The sequence below is a fragment of the Pteronotus mesoamericanus genome, unplaced genomic scaffold, assembly GCF_021234165.1.
Source record: "Pteronotus mesoamericanus isolate MK-2021 breed Mesoamerican mustached bat unplaced genomic scaffold, CSHL_Meso_final contig_42, whole genome shotgun sequence".
NCBI lineage: Eukaryota > Metazoa > Chordata > Mammalia > Chiroptera > Mormoopidae > Pteronotus > Pteronotus mesoamericanus.
Genome location: NW_026555157.1, coordinates 2,427,484 through 2,446,374, shown reverse-complemented (window position 1 = coordinate 2,446,374; position 18,891 = coordinate 2,427,484). Strand labels below are relative to the sequence as shown.

At 37.3% G+C, this 18,891-nt stretch overlaps 1 protein-coding gene across 1 annotated transcript in view; it reads right to left on the bottom strand.

Moving 5' to 3' along the window:
* Positions 1-1,035: 1,035 nt before the first annotated feature.
* BTLA (B and T lymphocyte associated) overlaps positions 1,036-18,891 on the bottom strand; it is a 28,523-nt gene continuing 10,667 nt past the window's right edge. The window contains exons 2-4 of the mRNA XM_054577256.1: positions 12,951-13,271; positions 4,213-4,259; positions 1,036-1,311 (exon numbers count right to left, since the gene is read on the bottom strand). Coding sequence (XP_054433231.1) covers positions 1,036-1,311; positions 4,213-4,259; positions 12,951-13,271 — 644 coding nt within the window. The remainder of the gene's footprint in view (positions 1,312-4,212; positions 4,260-12,950; positions 13,272-18,891) is intronic.

Below are 18,891 nucleotides of genomic sequence, written 5' to 3'. Positions count from 1 at the left end.
ATATTTTAGAACAAATGGTTATCAAATTGCACTACTTCACTATGTATGTTTTGCCCTGACTCCTTAGTAAAGAGAACCACAAGATGCAGATATGGTGAATGAAATTGCATTGACACATACTGGCCAACTAAATATTCTGGACTTTTCTCCATTCTATCAATTGTGCTTTTAATTTGATATCAGGTCAACCATAAAGCAGTCTAAGACACCAATATGCAGCTGCCTGATGATAACTATTCTCACTGAATTTTATGTTTATTCAGACACCCACAAGTATATTAATTCAGCAGTATTATGTCAATCCATATGCATTAGTCTATGCAACCCAAACACTGAGTCACCATGTTGTTTATAGATGCATCATACATTAATTACTCTAGTACCACAGATATTTGCTTTACAATCGTATAAACATTTGTTTCTCAGTTATGGGGAACTTCTACACACATCTAGTTGGTATATTCCACATCTTTATTGCATGATTTATTCTTTCCATTCTTTTTGTATGTTGTTAAGTCTAAATTATTCCTCTTTACTTTTAAGAAGCCCCAACATTAGATTGACAGATTTTTATTATCAAAGATGAACTGGAAACAAACATACTTTTATTACTATACTTATGGCTAGTTGGTTAAATTGGTTCATTCTTTTTCAAGAGTGTAGTGAACTAATCCAGACAACACATATCTCTCTTCCCTACATGTCTTTCTGACATCTCCAAAGAAAATATTAACTTCATATGTTGGTTAAAATGTAGCTAAGTTTAAATGTTCTACTATACTGCTATTCATGATATCACTCAGTTTTTGAGAGATTTTGTTATTTGTGGGAGTAATATAAAATGCTCCAAAAGAATTTTCTGGGAGAAATTTCAGTCATTTGTCCTGTGGACCCTTAAGACTCAAGCACCAACATGAATCTCCTTAATGTGAAACTTCTCAGGTCAAGGAATATTATTCACATTCTGTGGGTCTCAGATAATGGTATCGATGTGCTGATCATTCAGTGATCACTGATGAGAGATCAGGGCTGGATTTAACTCCTCACACATATGGCTGCATATTCTGTAGGTGCCTCTTTCATGTTTCTTGCCTGTCTTTGGTTCATTTCAATGACGGAGTGGTTCAGTGAAGCATACACAACGCCCTGTCTGTTTTCCTCCAGACATTGGATAGAATAAACTCCAGGCTCCTCCTGAACCCCACACCAGGGGTCATTATCATAAACTTCAGTTTCTAAAGGCAGGTTTTGGGAATTTTGCCTTGTGCTCTTTTTAGTTTGCTCACTTCCACAGGGCTGAGGAACATCAACCTGTAAGAGAAAAAAATTGCTTTAATTATCATTTAAAGATGTGATTATGCATATTTATTAGCAAACTATGAGTGCAGGCTAAATTGAGTCCTTATACATGGAGAGAATCGACTTTTCTTCACATATGCCATTGACATCTTTTTTTTTTCTTAGCAGATTTTCACTTATTAGAGGATGAAAGGTTTAAGGACCACTATGTTCCTCCAAAATAATTACTTTGTGTTTTATTATTAGTCACTTTTGAGGTCATAGAACACTTAAATTCCTCTTCAAAATGAAAAGCACTGCCCAAATTTATGAGAAAAGCACAAATATTCCACAAGAACTTCTGGTAGTCTACAACATAATGGATAATATTAACACAGTTTAGAGTAAAACAATTAAAGATAAAGCAGAACAGATACTCTCTAAGGGGGCAGAAAAAAATATTATGACGTATCAAAGATATATTATTATGATTTGAGACCTGGAATTGGAAAATTTCTGTCTTGTTTGGGGGTGGTAAAATTTAGAAAAAGTTTTTAAAATATTTCAATAGTTATTTCCATCATGAGAAAATTCTTACACTTCCAAATAGAGTCAGATATTTTAAAACTTCTGTAAAAGAGGTGAAATTATGGAAACTGAGGGTAAAATGGGTCCTGACATTTTTCACTCTTTTCAGTTCTTTGTTTGTCATTCCTAGCTATACAAGGGGACTCAACTGGTAAAAATGAAGATGATGTGTTATTTCAATTTTTTTAATTCCAATTTTGCCAAGTTATGTTTTTGAAGTTTGGTCTACCTGCTTTAAGATAGCAGGTCCACAGCCTTTGAGAGCCTACATGCCCCATCTGACCTTTGGTTGTCCTCACTGTGATGTGTACGGTGGTGCATCCACTTCTCCTGAGCAGAGTTCTCCCACACAGACATGTCTGGGACTATCCTGAGGGGCTAGGTACTAACTGCTGAGTACACTGCGCCCCTCTGAGGAGGTGTCTTCCCTGAATATAACCCTAAGGCTAGATGACTGAGAGAGTTAGAGATTGCTTTAAACTTCCCTGTCTCTTGGCTCAGACGGAAAGTGTTCCACCTGACCCTCAGACGAGCCTGGCTAAAGTCTCTGGAGGAGCACCGAAGAAGACTGTCATTTTACCTAATAAATAGTCACAAATTTTTGATATGTCAACAAGGTCTCTGTCATATTTTTCAGTCTGTGTCTGTCAATCCCCTTACCTGGCTTCTTCCCAAAAGATGGCTCATTTCCATGGAGAACTGTTAAGGTGAATGGGGAAAAGGAAAGCTTGGTGCTCTGTGGCTGAACTTATCCTGTGGGTGCCTCATCAAAGTGGGTGGGTGCCACAAGGCTGGTGCACCCGCCTGTGGCAGGTGGAGATGTGGCAGGTGGGCAGGTAAACACCCAAGCAGCTCTCCTGCCTTGCACTTGTATGGACCCTTCTGGTTTACAATTCACTTTTAAAAATGAGAGCTTTGGCTTTTACATGTATCTACCATGTTTTTACCAGTTCCCTTTTCTATCTTGGGTTTCTATTTGGTGGTTCCCATACAAATTCCTTCTTAGGAAACTTTCAGTCAACCTCAAAGATCTAATGTGGCATCTTTTCTATAACTTTTTGAAATGTTTCACTGCTCAAATGGGGCAAAACTGTGAATTCCAGTGAAAGACAGGAACAACTTAAAGCAAAATTTGGAAATAATTGCACATACAGAAAACCCCCTCTTGAATTCAAGTTTACATCATAATTTGTCCGGCTTATGCAGGAAGAAATATGACTGCATTTTGACCAGGCTGAGCTTTACTTGTACGATAAATTAGATTATTGTTTTAAAGATTTCATAATTCTCAGGCCTGATTGTAACAGAATGCAGTTTGTTGTTATTGTTTTTGTTGTTCACTAACGGGGGAAAGGAGATAATATTTTTTAAAATTTCCCTACTCTAGGAAACAAAACTTTAGCACCCACCACAATGATATCCACTGATGCTCACTAAAGACTTAATACAAGTTGTTTAAGTTAAATGTATTTGGTTTAATTTAAAATTAGGTAACTGGTGGGGAATGCTGAGTGCCATTTAATATTATATGTGTAGTTATTCAGTATATCTGCCTCTGACATTTTTGGAACTTCCAAGAAGTTTACTGCATCTTTATCTCTACTCTGGTTTACTGAAACACACCTGCACACACACACACACACACACACACACATCAAGTTCCTTTGCAGTACCTCATCCACGACTATAGTATTTGATTGTAATTAAGGAACTTCATAAATTTTTTTCAGAAATATATTACCTCATCTTGCTTTCTCTTTTGAGTCCCAATATTTACACAATGCTGAACCCAAAAGAAAGGCCTGAGCTTATATTCCAAGAACTTGTAGAAAAATTTGGCACTGCCTCCAAAACATCCTTTCTTTGTCTGGAAGGTCTCTTCCTTGATGAGCCCACACACATCATGAGAGACTTTTGCATGGTAGCTCAGTCTGCGGTCGCACTTCATCTGCTGATATGATTTATGAAGAAATCATAACTCATTTAATGAGGTCATTTATGGTTCATTCTTTCACTACCTTATGAATTAATTTTGTGAAAATAAGTGAATAGCCTGAAGTCCTATAACAGGCCATGAGTAGGGCCAAGGTTTATAGTTCAGTCTCAGACTTTTCTGCTTTGAGCCTACACTGCCACACCTGCTCTTCCAAAACACCTACTTATTTTGAAACTCATTAATCCTGAAGACTCTCTGCTGCAAATGAAGGTGGATGTAAAATAAACACATTTTAAAAGTAAGTCAACATGTATAGCACTTAGAACAGTGACTGGCACATGGTAAGTAATACAGACTCCAATTTAAAATAACATAGATTGCATTTGTTTTGACAGACACAGGGAACATACCAGACTAATTCTCCTTTCTGCTGTATCAGAAGGCTTCTTTTGTTCCCCTGGAATTCAAAAATGAAAATAAGAAACCAAAATGAGTAAAGGACAACACAAATTCTTCCCCAAGTCCCTGTAAAGTAGGGTTTTGGTAAGAACATGGGTCCTGGAATCAGATCACTAAATTGAAACTCTGTTGCTAGAGCAAAGGTAGAATGCCCCTCCACTGGTGTCCACCCACTTGCAAACCACTGAGAGGATTATTATTAGTTTGGCTTGCTTATTTGTTGGGACTAGCATGGCACATATAACTCAGATTTTGTGAATTCATGCTGCCCCATTGTCTTCACTCCTCACCCCAGAGAGCCCTCCAGCATATTTCTACTGCCCTGTTCCCTTAGGACGTGATAAATAAAAGGATTTATCTCTGATTTTCTTCCTGAAGTTCTAAGAGAAGTTCCAACAGCCCCAGAGTAGGTGGTGAAACTTCGAGAAGGACCGTAGAAAGATCCTTGGAATTGCGGATGTGGAGTTGGGGTTACAGAAGATCAGAAGATTCCCTGAGGATTCTGAGGAGGTTCTGGGCTCCAGAAGTTCTCCCCACAAAGCACCACAAGCACTTTTGTCCAGACAAAGAGTTCTTATGGCAGAAATAAGAGTTTCTTGGTCTAGCTTAATTCCTATGGCTACACTGTGGTTGTTGTTGTAAGAAAACAGATGGGAGGAGATGGCAGAGAGGAAAAAAGAAGGAGAAGGAGAACGGAAGTGGTTCAGACCAGAGTTAGATTAGAATTCTACGTACATCTGTCTCTTACGTGTTTAAGTGTTCCCTCATGACATTATGGGAATTCTCTAAAAAGCAGAAAAGAATTGTTTTCCTCTTTCATGCAAAACCCACAGTTTTTATTATTATTGTTGGGTGAGGGTTCAGTCTGAGCATGTGTTTGTAATGGCAACAGAAAGTGCAAACATACAAATTCCCTCTGAGGACCACGGACCTTCATTGAGGCAAGTGTACATGTGACTGGAGTGGTGTGGTGTGGCTGTGAAAAAGGGAATGTGACAAACTAACTGAAATCAGACACGCGAGAGATTATTTCAACCTGGCTTTCAACCCTTTGAAAATTTAGAAGAGCTTCTCACACAAGCCAAAGCCTGACGTTAAGTAGAATGAGTGAATTCCAGCAAAGTCCCCTCCTTACCACCACCCTTGACTAGAACACTGTGTTGTGGAAGGCAGGTCTCCCTGAGACTAGGGAGAACCTGAATTAATCCATTTTGGGTTTTTGGTGGAAGGATGAGTTTTTCCCCAGAAAATCATTACCCATGGTTTATTGCAAAATATTGGAAAAGAAAACAATAAGAACTAACTAAAAACATACCAGTCCTGGTAAATGAACTCCATAATGTGTGGCACAGAGCAGTAGAGGGAAGATGGAACCCACCTCGGTGCCTTCTCAGGCAGCAGAACAGGTAGAAACAGGTAATGACCAGAGGCAATCCTCCCAAAGGAACCAAACTGTAAAGGATCAATTGTCCATTGTCTACCTCGTTTTTGGAAGGTGGTTCTGAAGTACTGGTTACATCTGAAATGTTAATGCTAAAGACAGTTAGGAAATATGAAATATATTAAGATTGGCAACACACGCTGCATTGTTAGAACTTGAATGAAGAAGACTCCTCCCTTTCCTGTCCAGTAAGACTTCCCCGAGAACCCAAGCATCAGTACTCTCACCACTTCTTGCTTTATTGCACAATTTTTTTTTTTTTATGCTATGGTTCATCCTTAGTAAAACAACATCCATAAAGTTCTAGGAAAAATACTTCATCACCGCCTGTCATTTACATTGTCTTATTTAACTTTCATTTATCACTTCAGAGAAGTAAGGAAGCCATTATTTTTATCTAGTCCTGTGACTTGAGAAGAGTATTATTGCTTTAAGACTTGCCCAAGCTACTGAGTGGCACTTGGGACTCAAGCCAACATCTTTTAATGAACTCAATTTAAGTTCCTTTAACACAATGCCTTATCATTATCTTATAACTCTTAAGTATCTCCAAATACTAAATACTTTTGGTATCTCCAGATATCTTTGATATTTCTAAAGATGGTTTGCTGGGCACACAGCTGGTGCTCATAACTTTTGACCAATGTTAACATGCATTAAGGCCTTATTTGTCCATGACTGGCTGCAGCTTACTGTGGGTCATGAACTAACTTAATAGATTACAAATTACATTAAAAAATAAAACATAATGAACAGGAAATATCAGAATACATCACACATCTTTAATTTTGTACTTGTGTCATTTTTTTTTATGCAAGAAAGCTTTCTTTCTAAATGTATCAACATAATTACATGTTAACTTCCCCATATGCTTAGTTTCAGGGTATAGGTTGCCCAGGAGCTACTGGAATGGGGTATAAAGTTGTTTGGAAATTCAGAGTGGTAACAAGTGTGGCATTATTCATGCAGCAGCTGCTGTTTAGGTTGAGGGAGCAGCTAAGTCATTGCCAAGGGTGACAGACACAGCTGTCTGGGGGAGGAGTGTGGGCAGGAATAAAAACTAAGGTTCTCACAACAGATAACCTAACACAAATAAATCCACTCAGTTAAGAAGATCCAAATTATATCATTTCTCCAAGTATCAAACAACCTGGTTTCCTTAATATTATTTAGCTGGACTGATACTTACTTATTAGAGGATGTTCTGAACTATTTTGAGTTTGTTCTGAAATTTAAAAAAAAGCAAGGTAAGTATTGAATTTTGTTCTGAAAACAATGCAGGTGTATATCAAGTATGTCTAAAACCAGAGCTAGTATGTGAGATGACACCTGCGCTTGCACACTGCCAATTCAGTAATCCAGCAAAAGGCAGTATGTATAACCTGTAGATAGCCTTGAGATCATGGACATCAAGTAAATTTTTGGGTTTATTTCGAGGATCAAAGAAAGACTGAATAAATGCAACACAACCTTCATCTGCCTGCTTTCATTCCCTCTTCCCTTTCCTTAAGTATAAGGACACAATACAGCTTATATGGCATCTTCTGGCACCAAGAATAACAATATGCACATTCAGCAGGCATTCCAAGTGAGTATGGAAGGCCACAAAGAAAGAATGCTTTTGATGATGTGCTGTGCACTCACTCTGAGACAAAGATTGTGTCTCATTTCCTGCTTACTCATATGACCCTTGCATTCCTGCTATGACAATGGCCACTTGTCTTTGCGAAATTCTTAATCAGAAACTGACCAAGCGCAAACTGAGGAGAATGGAGTTGCAGGCCATTGTATGTTCCAATGACTATTCCTCAGCCCTGTCAACTTTTCCTCTGAGACATTGTTCTGCAAAGTGCGTTTGTTCATTCTGGAAGACCATTGCTTTCCCAGAAGTGTGCAAGCCCTTACTTTATCACACTCCTGTTCTTACATAAACCAGTTCTTAATGTAAACATTAAAAGCAAATGAGAATCAATAAATCAACAAACAAGTGCTGGTGAGGCTGTAGAGAAAAGGAAACCCTCGTACACTGTTGGTGGGAATGTCGACTGGGACAGCCACTGTGGAAAGCAGTGTGGGGTTACCTCAAAAAATTAAAATCGAACTGCATTATGGCCCAGCAATTCCACTTCTGGGTCTTTATAAAAAAACACACAGAAAACACTAATTCAAAAGAATATATGCACCCCATCTTCATTGCAGCATTATTTACAATAGCCAAACTTTAGAAACAACCCAGAGTCCTTCAGTAGATGAGTGGATAAAAAGCTGTGGTAAATTTACAAAAGGGATCACTACTCAGCTGTAAAAAAAGAAAGAAATCTTACCTTTTGCAACCATATGGATAAACCTGGAGAGTATTATGCTACATGAAATAAGTTAGTCAGAGAAAGACAAATACCATGTGATTTCACTCACATATGGAATCTAAAGAACAAAATAAACTATACAAACAGACTCATAGATACAGAAAACAGACTGACAGCCGTCAGAGGGGAGGGGGACTGCTGGATGAACAAGATGAAGGGATTAAGCAAAAGCAAAAACACTCATAGTGGACTGGATGGACTGTGGAAGGCCTTGAATGCTGGTTAACAAACTTGAGCCCCATATTGTAAGGGCTGAGGATGCACTGCAGGGGAGTCAGTAAAAGAGTGGCATTATGAAAGAAGTTTTTTACAAAAACTAAGTGTATCAGGAAGATTTTTGGCTGAAAAGGACAAAAATGGGGAAACACTAAAGACAAGGAGCCCATACATTAATTGAAATCATTGAGAAGGAAGATAATGAAGGTCTGAGATGATCATAGAAGCTGTAGCGGGAAACACTTCGCAGAGTGGGAGGTTGTTGACAGACAAGAGCAAAAGGCCAAAGAAAAGTCCTGGGGAATTCCGAGTGGGTGTCAGGAGTATTAATTAATGGAATGATAAGAGAAGAAGGAGGAAATTAGGAAAGCAGAAATCTTCAAAGAGAATTAAAAAGGCCCCTAATGTCTTTACCTTAGCTCTTGGGCTTTCCTTCTGACCTCATCATCCTTCATGCTCTTTGCCCCAGTCTGGGCCTAATAAGCACATCCCTTCAGGGCACAGGGTTTTAGAGGACTGCCACCTCCCTTTCCTCTGAAGTTAGGCTCCCTCTTCCACAAGGGAAACACGTATTAATCCTTATTTTAGCCTCAACTTGATTCCTTAGAACAAGCACTTTACCAACTGTGCAACCATCTGGAGTGGTCAAGGAATGGCTCAAATTTGAGATAGAGACTTGGCTAAATCCCTCGCTCGAACACAAGTGGATTGGTCCCCACAAGGTAAGACTAAATTACACAAGAAGGCTCTCTTCCAAGGAAGGTGGACTCAATGCCACCACACTGAATTTTGTTATACATAATACAAATTATCTAGTAGTTAATTATTTTATATTTAATAGTATAATTAATATTGGCCTGAAAGTAACATTTTTACAAATTTTGCTTATTTTTAATATTTATTTTGCTAGTTAAAAATGTATTACTTCTTTAAAAGTTCAGTAGTTCATAACATCTCATTAAGGGAATTAATAGCACAATTCTTTCCAGGAAGCATTCTTTCCAAACATCCTCAATACAGGCCTCTCCAGGTAGTTAAAGGCAATTTTTTCACTTAGCATATATTATGTTATTTAATTCATTTAAAAGAAATCTTTATTGAGCACCCATTATGTGCCAGACACTGTTCTCTTTAGAGAAGCAAAGATATTTGAGACACAGACTCTAAAAGGTTTATAAACCAGTGCATGGATGGTCATAAGTAAAGAGCAGTGGGTTTGACCCCAAATCTCACTCTGCCAGAAATGTATTCTACAATTCTGTGCTTCATAGCAGAAGGTTGCAGCTAGCATTAGTATATTGTGCATTCTTTCATAGGCCTGCTTTAAAAAATTTAGAAGTGATTTAAAAATTTTGATGGAATTTAAGTGGATTCCTTCATTGGGCTGCTTTAAGGGAATTTAAAGAGCATCTCCAAAGTGTGCATATAAAGTAACAAATTAACTAAAAACACACACACACACAAAATCTAAGCAGTTAAGCGAATGGCGTCCGTAGAAGTAACTGTATGAGACTACATGTAGATTTTGGACATGCTATCACTGTACCATACCTTTTTAAAATTTCCCTTTTGCAATGACCTTCAAGGTCACTTTATCACCACAAAAGAAACTCATCTCATTTTTTTATAATTAAAGCATGATCTTCTTTGATCCAAATATATTTTATGTGATAACATAAAAATTACTATTTTAATCATTTAAAGCACACAGTTCAGTGGCTTTTAATATATTTACAGTGTTGTGCAATCATCACCATTATCAAGGTTAGAATATTTTCATCACCCCAAAAAGAAACTGTGACCTCATTAATTTGTCACTCCCCATTCTCCCTTTCTCCCCCTCCGTGGAAACCAGCAATCATGATTTACCTATTCTGGGTAGTTTATATGAACAGAATCATACAATATGTAATCTTTTGTATCTGGTTTCTTTTACTTAACATAATGTTTTTGAGGCTCATCTATGTTGTAGAATGTATTAGTATGTCATTCTTTTTATGGTCAAATAATATTCCATTATATGATTTACCACATTTCCTTTATCTGCTTATCAGTTGATGAACATTTGGGTTGTTTCCATTTTTTGGTTGTTGTGAATAGTGCTGCTATCAATATTCATGTACAAGTTTTTTGTGGACATACATTTCCATTTCATTTGGGTATTTACCTAAGAATGGAATTGTTGGATCTGTGGCAACTATGTTTAAACTTTTGAAGAACTGTTGGACTTTTTTTTAAAGCTGCTGCTCTATTTTATATTGCCACTGGCAATGTATAGGGTTTTGATTTGTCCATATCCTTGCCAGAACTTATTTTTCTTTATCTTTAAAAAAAAATTCTAGTCATCCTGGTAGCTATAGAGTGGTAGCATTATATTTTTTATTTGCAATTCCCTGATGACTACTGACATTGAGCATTTTTTTGTGTGTGCTTATTGGCTATTTACATATCTTCTATGAATAAAATGTATTCAAATTCTTTGCCCATATTTTCATTGATTGCTTTTTTATTTGTTAAGTTTTACAAATTCTGTATATATTCTGGGCATAGGTCCCTTATTGTTATATGATTTGCAAACACTTTCTCACATTCTGTATGTTGTCTTTTCACTCTCTGATAGTGTTGTTTGATGCAGAAAAGTTTTTAATTTTGGTCAAGTACAAGTTATCTATTTTTTCTTTTGTTGCTTATGCTTCTGATATCTTTCCAAGAAACCATTGACAAATTCAAGATTGTGAAGATTAGTTCTTATGTTGTCTTCTAAAAAATAATAGTATCATAGTTATATAAATACAGATTTTATAGTTTTAGATCTTATGTTTAAATATCAGATCCATTCTTACTTTTTTGTATACTGTGTGAGGTAGATCTCCAAATTATTCTTTCGTATTTTAATATTGAAAAAAAGTATTATTTCCTATTGAATGGCCTTGGCATTCTTGTCAAAAATCAACTGTCCAAGAATGTATGGATTATCCTGGATTCTCAGTTCTATTCCATGATCTATATAGTCATCCTTATGTCAGTGCCACAGTTTTAATTACTGTAGTTTTGTAATAAGTTTTGAAATAGGGAAGGGTTGAGTGTTCCAACATGATTCTTCTTTCTCAAGATTATTTTGGCCATTCTGGGCTCATTGCAATTCTCTACAACTTTTAAATCAGCTTTTACATTTCTGCAAATAAATATTGTTGGGATTTTGATGGGGATCTCATTGAATCTATAGATCACTTTGGGAACTATTGCCATCTTAAAAATATTGAATCTCCCAGTCCATGAACATAAGGTGTTTTTCTATTCATTTCCATCTTTAATTTCTTTCAGCTACATTTTATTCAGTATCTAAGTCTTGCACCTTCTGGGTTAAATTTATTCCCGAGTGTTTTATCATTTTGATGTTATTCTAAATGCAGTTTTTTCCTTAATTTCTTTTTCAGGTTGCTAGTTCATCACTCATGCATAGAAATACTACTGCTTTTTTTGTTGAGCATACAACTTGTTGACCTTATTTATTAGCTCTAGTAGTTTTTGAGGACTTTAAAGGATTTTCTCTGTGTAAGATTATGTCATCTGTGAATAAATATTTTTACTTTTTCCTTTACAATTTTGATGTTTTTATTTACTTTTTCTTGCCAATTGTTATGGTTAGAAGTTCCAGTTCAATGTTGAATAGAAGTGGCAAAAGCATGTATTCTTGTCTTGTTCCTCTTCTTGGGGGAAAAACTCAGTCTTTCACCAGTGATTATGTTATTAGCTATGGGATTTTTAGAAATCAAATTTTTTCTTTCTGTCCCAAAGTCCTCTTTTTCATTTTCCATGTTTCATTCAGTTTGATTTGCCCAACTTAACATCAACCTATCTTTCTTCTGTAGTTTGAGTTTATAGAGGTCCTCTAAAGAGGGTCTGGGAAGACAGCTAAGTCCATAAATATTCTCAGAATTTACCAGAGAGCCTGGTTATTAATGTGCAGATTGTCCTCTGTGCAAACTATGAACTATTAACATAACCTCAAGGAAGTATTAACATGTAAATAATTTTCTGAGCATTACAAACATACCTTCAAGGAATTATTATTAGTAAAAGTCAAAAAATGGAAGAAAAAAAAGAAAAAGAAAACAAGGACAGAGAACACAAAGCTGTCTACAGCTATTGGTATTCAGTTTGTAATTTTTCCCAAATTTCTGTGATCTACTTTTGGACTTATCAGATGAATTTTATTCTCCCTTGAGGCAAAAGCAATATTTGTAATATGTTTATTGATTTTAAAGGGAGAGGAAGGGGGGTGGGAGAGAAAGAGAGGGGAAGAGAAACATTGATGTGAGAGAAACATCTGGGTTGCCTCTGGTGTGCACCTTGACCGGGAATTGAACACTTAAACTTTTGGTTTTTGGGATGACACTCCAACCAACTGCACCACATCAGCCAGGGCAAAAACAATAAATTTTACTTTACTTTCTACTCTTCTCTAGTTCACTTACCCCAAAACACACTTGCGCCTAAACATACATATACGTATGTGCACAGCTTTACAATTTGTGAGGTGTGGTAGTGTTCTAATGATTTATATACACTCAGTGTCTAACATAATTACTTGAGAATCTGGGTTCTCCTTTTCCTTGAAATATAATGAGAAAAGCACTAGATAGTCTCAATGTCTAGAACTCACCTGTCACATATAGAGTTATTGAGTAGCTCTCAAGGAGTCCAGAGGAAACATTTGCAGAACAGCGGTATGATCCATTGTCACTGGCCAGTGCTTGGTCAAAATACAAACTATAAACCAAAATATCCTTCTTTTCATTCTGCTTCATTTTTCTATGATGCGTTTCCCCAAGAAGTGGACACTTTTCTCCTTCAATCTTGCACCAGGTTACGTTGTGTGTATTAGCACACTTATCCACAGGACAATCCAGTTGAAATGATTTCCCTGCTAAAGCATTATACATGGTATCTCTCTTAATATGTATTTGTGCATTACATGTTTCCCCTGAAAGATGAAAACAAAATTAAAGTCAAATCTGTTCTGGAAGGACCAGATATTTGCCACTTCAACAGTTTCTACCATGATTTTATAATTTTTTGAAATAATATTTTCCAGTACTTAAGCCTCACTATCAGAGTGTGTGGCACATTGTAAGCATGTAACAGCTATTGGTTAAAAAAAATCATTTCTTCATTTGTTCAATAATTTCATAAGTTCCAAAATACTATAAAATTCCAAAATATTCTTATTACAAAATTATATTTTAGTTTATTATACTTATTTTATGATTTTATAGGTACTTTAACAGGTAGTAAATAATAACAGCATTTTTTTTCAACTACTTATTAAGTTCTAGGGACTGTTTAAAATGCACAAGTACTTTTACTCATTTAATCCTCACAACAAAAATAATGTATGACAGTGATTTTCAACTGGTGTGCCACAAGAGGCATACTGGTATGTAACAATAATATTGAACATATAATACCTGACTATTTAATCAGGAGCACTGACTTCTTTTCCCTTAGGTTGTCAAATTTGAAAAATGACAACAACCAACATTCAATAGCCATTGGTGTGAATGAATCAAAATTATACCTATTTTTTGTCATATCAGCAAAAAAATATATATTTTGGTACACTGCAGAATTTTAGTAATTAGTTTATATGTGCCATGAGATGAAACAGGCTGAAAATTGCTGATATTTTTTTATTTATATTTTATTGATTATGCTATTACAATTGTCCTGATTTTCCCCCTTTTCCCACCTCCACCCAGCACCCCACACTCCCTAAGACAACCCCCATACCTTTGTTCATGTCCATGGGTCATGCATGTATAAGTCCTTTGCCTGTTCCATTTCCTATACTGTACTTTACATCCCCATGGCTATTCTGTAACTACCAATTTATACTTCTTAATCCCCTCACCTCTTCACCCATTCCTCCATATGCCCCTCCCAACTGACAACCATCAAAATGCTCTCCATATCCATGATTCTATCTCTCTTCTTATGGCTTGCTTAGTTTGCTTTTAGGTTCAATTGTTGATAGATATGTATTTATTGCCATTCTATTGTTCATGGTTTTGATCTTTTTCTTAAATAAGTCCCTTTAACATTTCCTATAATCATGGTTTGGTGATGAAGACACCTTTAGTGTTTTCTTGTCCGGGAAGCCCTTCAATTCTAAATGGTAGCTTTGCTGGGTAGAGCAATCTTGGCTATAGGTTTCTGCTTTTCATGACTTTGAATATTTCTTGACAATCCCTTCTAACCTGCAAAGTTTCTTTTGAGAAGTCAGCTGATATTCTCATTGGAACTCCCCTTTAGGTAACTAACTGCTTTTGTCTTGCTGCTTTTAAGATGCTTTCTTTAACTTTTGGTATTTTAATTATGATGTGTCTTGGAGTGGGCCTCTTTGCTTCCATCTAGTTTGGGATTCTCTGTGCTTCCTGGACTTACACATCTATTTCCTTCACCAAATTATGGAAGTTTTCTTTCATTATTTTTTCAAATAAATTTCCATATTCTTCTCTTTGTCCTCTCTTTCTAGAACCCCTATAATGCCAATGTTGAAATATTTGAAATTGTCCCAGAGGCTGCTTGCACTATCCTAAATTTTTTGGATTCGTTTTTCTTCTTGTTGCTCTGCTTGATTGTTTTTTACTTCCTTATGTTCCAAATCTTTGATCTGACTCTCAGCTTCATCCACTCTATTGTTGTTTCCCTGTTAATTGTTCTTTATTGCAATTAGTGTATTATTCATTTCTGATGAGATCTCTTTTGTGCTGCTGAGGTCCTAAGTTCCTCAAGCATCCCTATAATCAGTATTTTGAACTCTTCATCTGATAGATTGTTTATCTCCATTTTATTTAGTTCTTTTTCTGGGGTTTTGTTCTGTTCTTTCATTTGGGCCATACTTCTTTATTTCCTCATTTTAGCAGTCTCCCTGTGTTTGTTTCTAAGTATTATGTAGAGCTGCTATAACTCCCTGTCTTGGTAGTGTGGCCTGATGTAGTAGGTGTCCTTTAGGGTCCAGTGGCACAGCCTCCCCTATCACACAAGCTGGGTAGTTGAGGTGCACCCTCATGTGGGCTGAGTACACCCTCCTTTTGTAGCTGAGCTTTGATTGTTGTTGGATGGTCAAGGGGAGGGGTTTACACAGGCAAGCTAGCTTCAAGAACTGGCTGTAACCACTGACCACCAACCTCTGCCCTTCATGGAGGATCAGCTGTTCAGGGACAGGGTGGTAATACTACAACATGGTCTGTAGCTGTCAATTGGGTGTACAGACTGGAGTTTTCCAGGTGGTGCAGGCCAAGGTCAGCCCCCACCTGTGTTCTTCCTGGAGCCACCTGCATGAGCTATAAAGCAATCTGAGATGGCTGCTACTTGTGCTGGGCTTGGAGGTTCCCAGGCAAAGCCAAAGCATGATCCAAAGCTGGCTGCTGTTAGTGCTGAGCCTGGGGACACTTAACAAGAGTTACCAGTCTGGGGGCTCACTGAGGCCAGCTGTTGCTTGTTTAAGAGGATTTAGGACGTTTTGAAGCATGAGTCAAGACCAGCCACTCCTATGGAAAAGTCATGGTTAAAAGCGTGGGCTTGTAAGTTGGGTGAGACTGAGCCTCAGGGGGTCTCCAGGGAAGGGTAAATAATGTTAGCCAGGTTGATGAAGTCTCAGGTATGGCACTTGCGTCTGGGCTCTGTGGCTCTCTGGGGAGGACTAGAAGAGGGACAATGGCTTCTGCCCACCTCTCTGCCTGGGAGAAATCTATCTCCCAGTTCTTGCCCTGATGCCAGACACTTCAGTTTCTCCTCATATGCCACTCATCCCTCTTAAGCTGCTACCTGAGTGCTAGAGGTCAGAGGTAGAGAGTCTGAGTAAATCTGTGTGTGGATTCTTTAAGAGGAACTGCTTGGGACTCCAGAAGTTTCTCCCATTGACTCCATCTCAGCTGATTTTTGCAGCCAGAAGTTATAGGGATTTATGTTCCTGGCACTGGAACCTGGGCTGAGGGGGCCTGGTGTGGGTCTGAGACTCCTCACTCCCAAAATATTCCTCCTAAATTTTTATCCATCACACATGGGTGTGGGATCACTGTTTTCTGCATCTCAGCCCCTCCTACCAGTCTGGATGGATGTGGTTTCTTTAATTCCGTAGTTGTTGGACTTCCATTCAGTTTGATTTCCGGTGGTTCTGAGTGATTATTGTTCTGTAATTTAGTTGTAATTTTAATGTGGTTGTGTAAGGCAGCGAGCTGTGTTTACCTATTTACCTATACCTCCATCTTGACTGAAAGTACCCAGTAATATGTTATGATGGCCCTGCATTCTCCATATTGTTCTACCTAGGATGATGTTCCACCTTCTTTTGATGTCCTCGCCAACATGAATATGCTCATTTTTAGCTATTTCTTAACACCTGATAAACCTCTCATTATAATTTCTGTTCACATATCATCAATCTTTGCTCAGAATAAGTATCACCTGATTGAGTTTTCAGGAATCAGGTTGAGACAAGAGACCTGCAAAGAACTTTTAGGACCTCTGAATATTTATATATTTATAACTGCTCTGAGATCTTAAATAAGTTCACTTAAAAACTTCCTAATTCAGTTCCTTCCAAAAATTCAGAATAAAAATGAAAGCAAATTGAAAGTCAAGTTACAAGAATGAGGTTTTCAAAAAATTGAAGAGAAAGAGTAAGATACTTTACCAAAAGGAAGTGCCCAACAATATAACACTTGAATGTGGTTAGACTTATGACAAAAAAGCAAGGAGGCAGAGGCAGAAAGGCCAAGTGAAACCTTTGTTTCCAGAAGTCCCATGCTCTCCTAGAGGTTAACAGGTTATCTCAGCCTCCTAACTTCTCTTTTTTTGACTTGGGTAAGTTTATCATAGCTTATGCAGCCTGTAACTCCATGAAAACAGCACTAGAGTTACAGACAAAGACCTTCTTCTCTCAAGGAACTTACCATTTACTTGGTGAGACAAAATTAACTAACAACAAGTTTTCTTTTCTGAAATAATTTTTCTGTCTCCCACTCTTTTTACTTCAGTCTTACATGGGCTAAAAGCAATGCTCAGAGGGATCTTGCAAAAATAAATAAGACATGGTGCCTATCATCATGGGGCTTGCCTCCAGTGGAAAAGAAAGACACAAGACCAATGGAAGAACAAAAAACATGGCAAAGAGGTGCAAACTTTTCATGGGTCTGCAGAGGATTCACTTCAGCTAGGGCTATTGGGGTGAGGCTTAACAGAAGGTTATATTTGAGCTGAACCTTAATGAATGAGTAGCTTTGTGATAATTAGAGCACTGAATGAGCATGAGCAGTATTTTAAAACTGAGGAAATGAAAAGGCAAAGAGAGGCCAGGAATCTCTTGGGAGATTCATGAATTGAAACACACTTGGATCATGGTTTATTGGAACAGTGACATGGAGACCAGGAGTTGTTTCAGAATAAATGGAATAAGGATTAGGTGGGAGAATTTTAAATTTTGTTTATCAACCATGAGAAAATACAGAGCATGATTCTTTTGGGATATGTATGAAGGTCATGGAGATAGTTAAAAGTTAGAATATTCATTTTAACATGATTGGTCAAATGCTAACACATTGTGTGATATTGAGATAGCCACCCAGACTCACTGGCATTCTATTTCTTTAAAATAAAATAAAAGGATTGGATGGCAAATAGAAGAAAATTATAACCCACCACCCTCTCCTACACAGAACTTCCAACACAGAACATATACAACTTCACCTCCCTCGGTGTGTGAACGACACTACAAAATTACTTCTAAGTCTCATTTTCAGTTATAATATCTTAGCTTCCCATTTAGCCATCAAGCTGTCACCCAATGCTACTAGCAAAGTTGAACATCCCTTGCAATTCCAGCATTCTCTGACTGTATGCTAGGGAGGAGTGCACAGAGTGGAAGAGAGTTGGCTGTTTGTCCTGACCGCATCACTGATTTACAATGAGATTATGGAAACATCCCTGCAGTTCCTGCATATTCTTATCAGCAAGATGGGAATCATTGACTGCCACATGGCCAGGCATAAGAATTTTTCTTGAATGGAGGAATAAATAGGCAAATGCAGGCTTGTCAATAGGCACTAAATGTCATCAAGAATACTCCCCCTTTGTACAAAGAAGATATTATATTCCCTATGTGTGAACCAAAAACTCACGTTTGTAGTAGACAAATGATGCACTGAGCTAAATGGCACGGTTCTACTGTTTTTATATGCTGAATGATTCATTGCATACTATTTATTATTACCATAACTTTTATGTTTATACCTTGACTCCTGGACTCAACTGTAAACTCAATTCTAATTTTCTGCCTGACAAGAATTTTGATACTTCTCTGCTGCTTGTCCTGAATTGTGCATATCCATCTCATGACACTAAGGACATTCAAAGCTCTACCTAAGGGGTTTGTCATGTCAAAACAAAACATTTTCTAAAGAGAGATGAAGATCACATTTGCTTTTGTCTCGGGTTTATGGGCCAATGCTAGTTGTGGTTGTTCCTGCTATTATTGCTCCTGCTTTTTATTTTAAACATTCATATTTAATCGCCGGAAATCCCCAAATGCTAAAAATAATTTA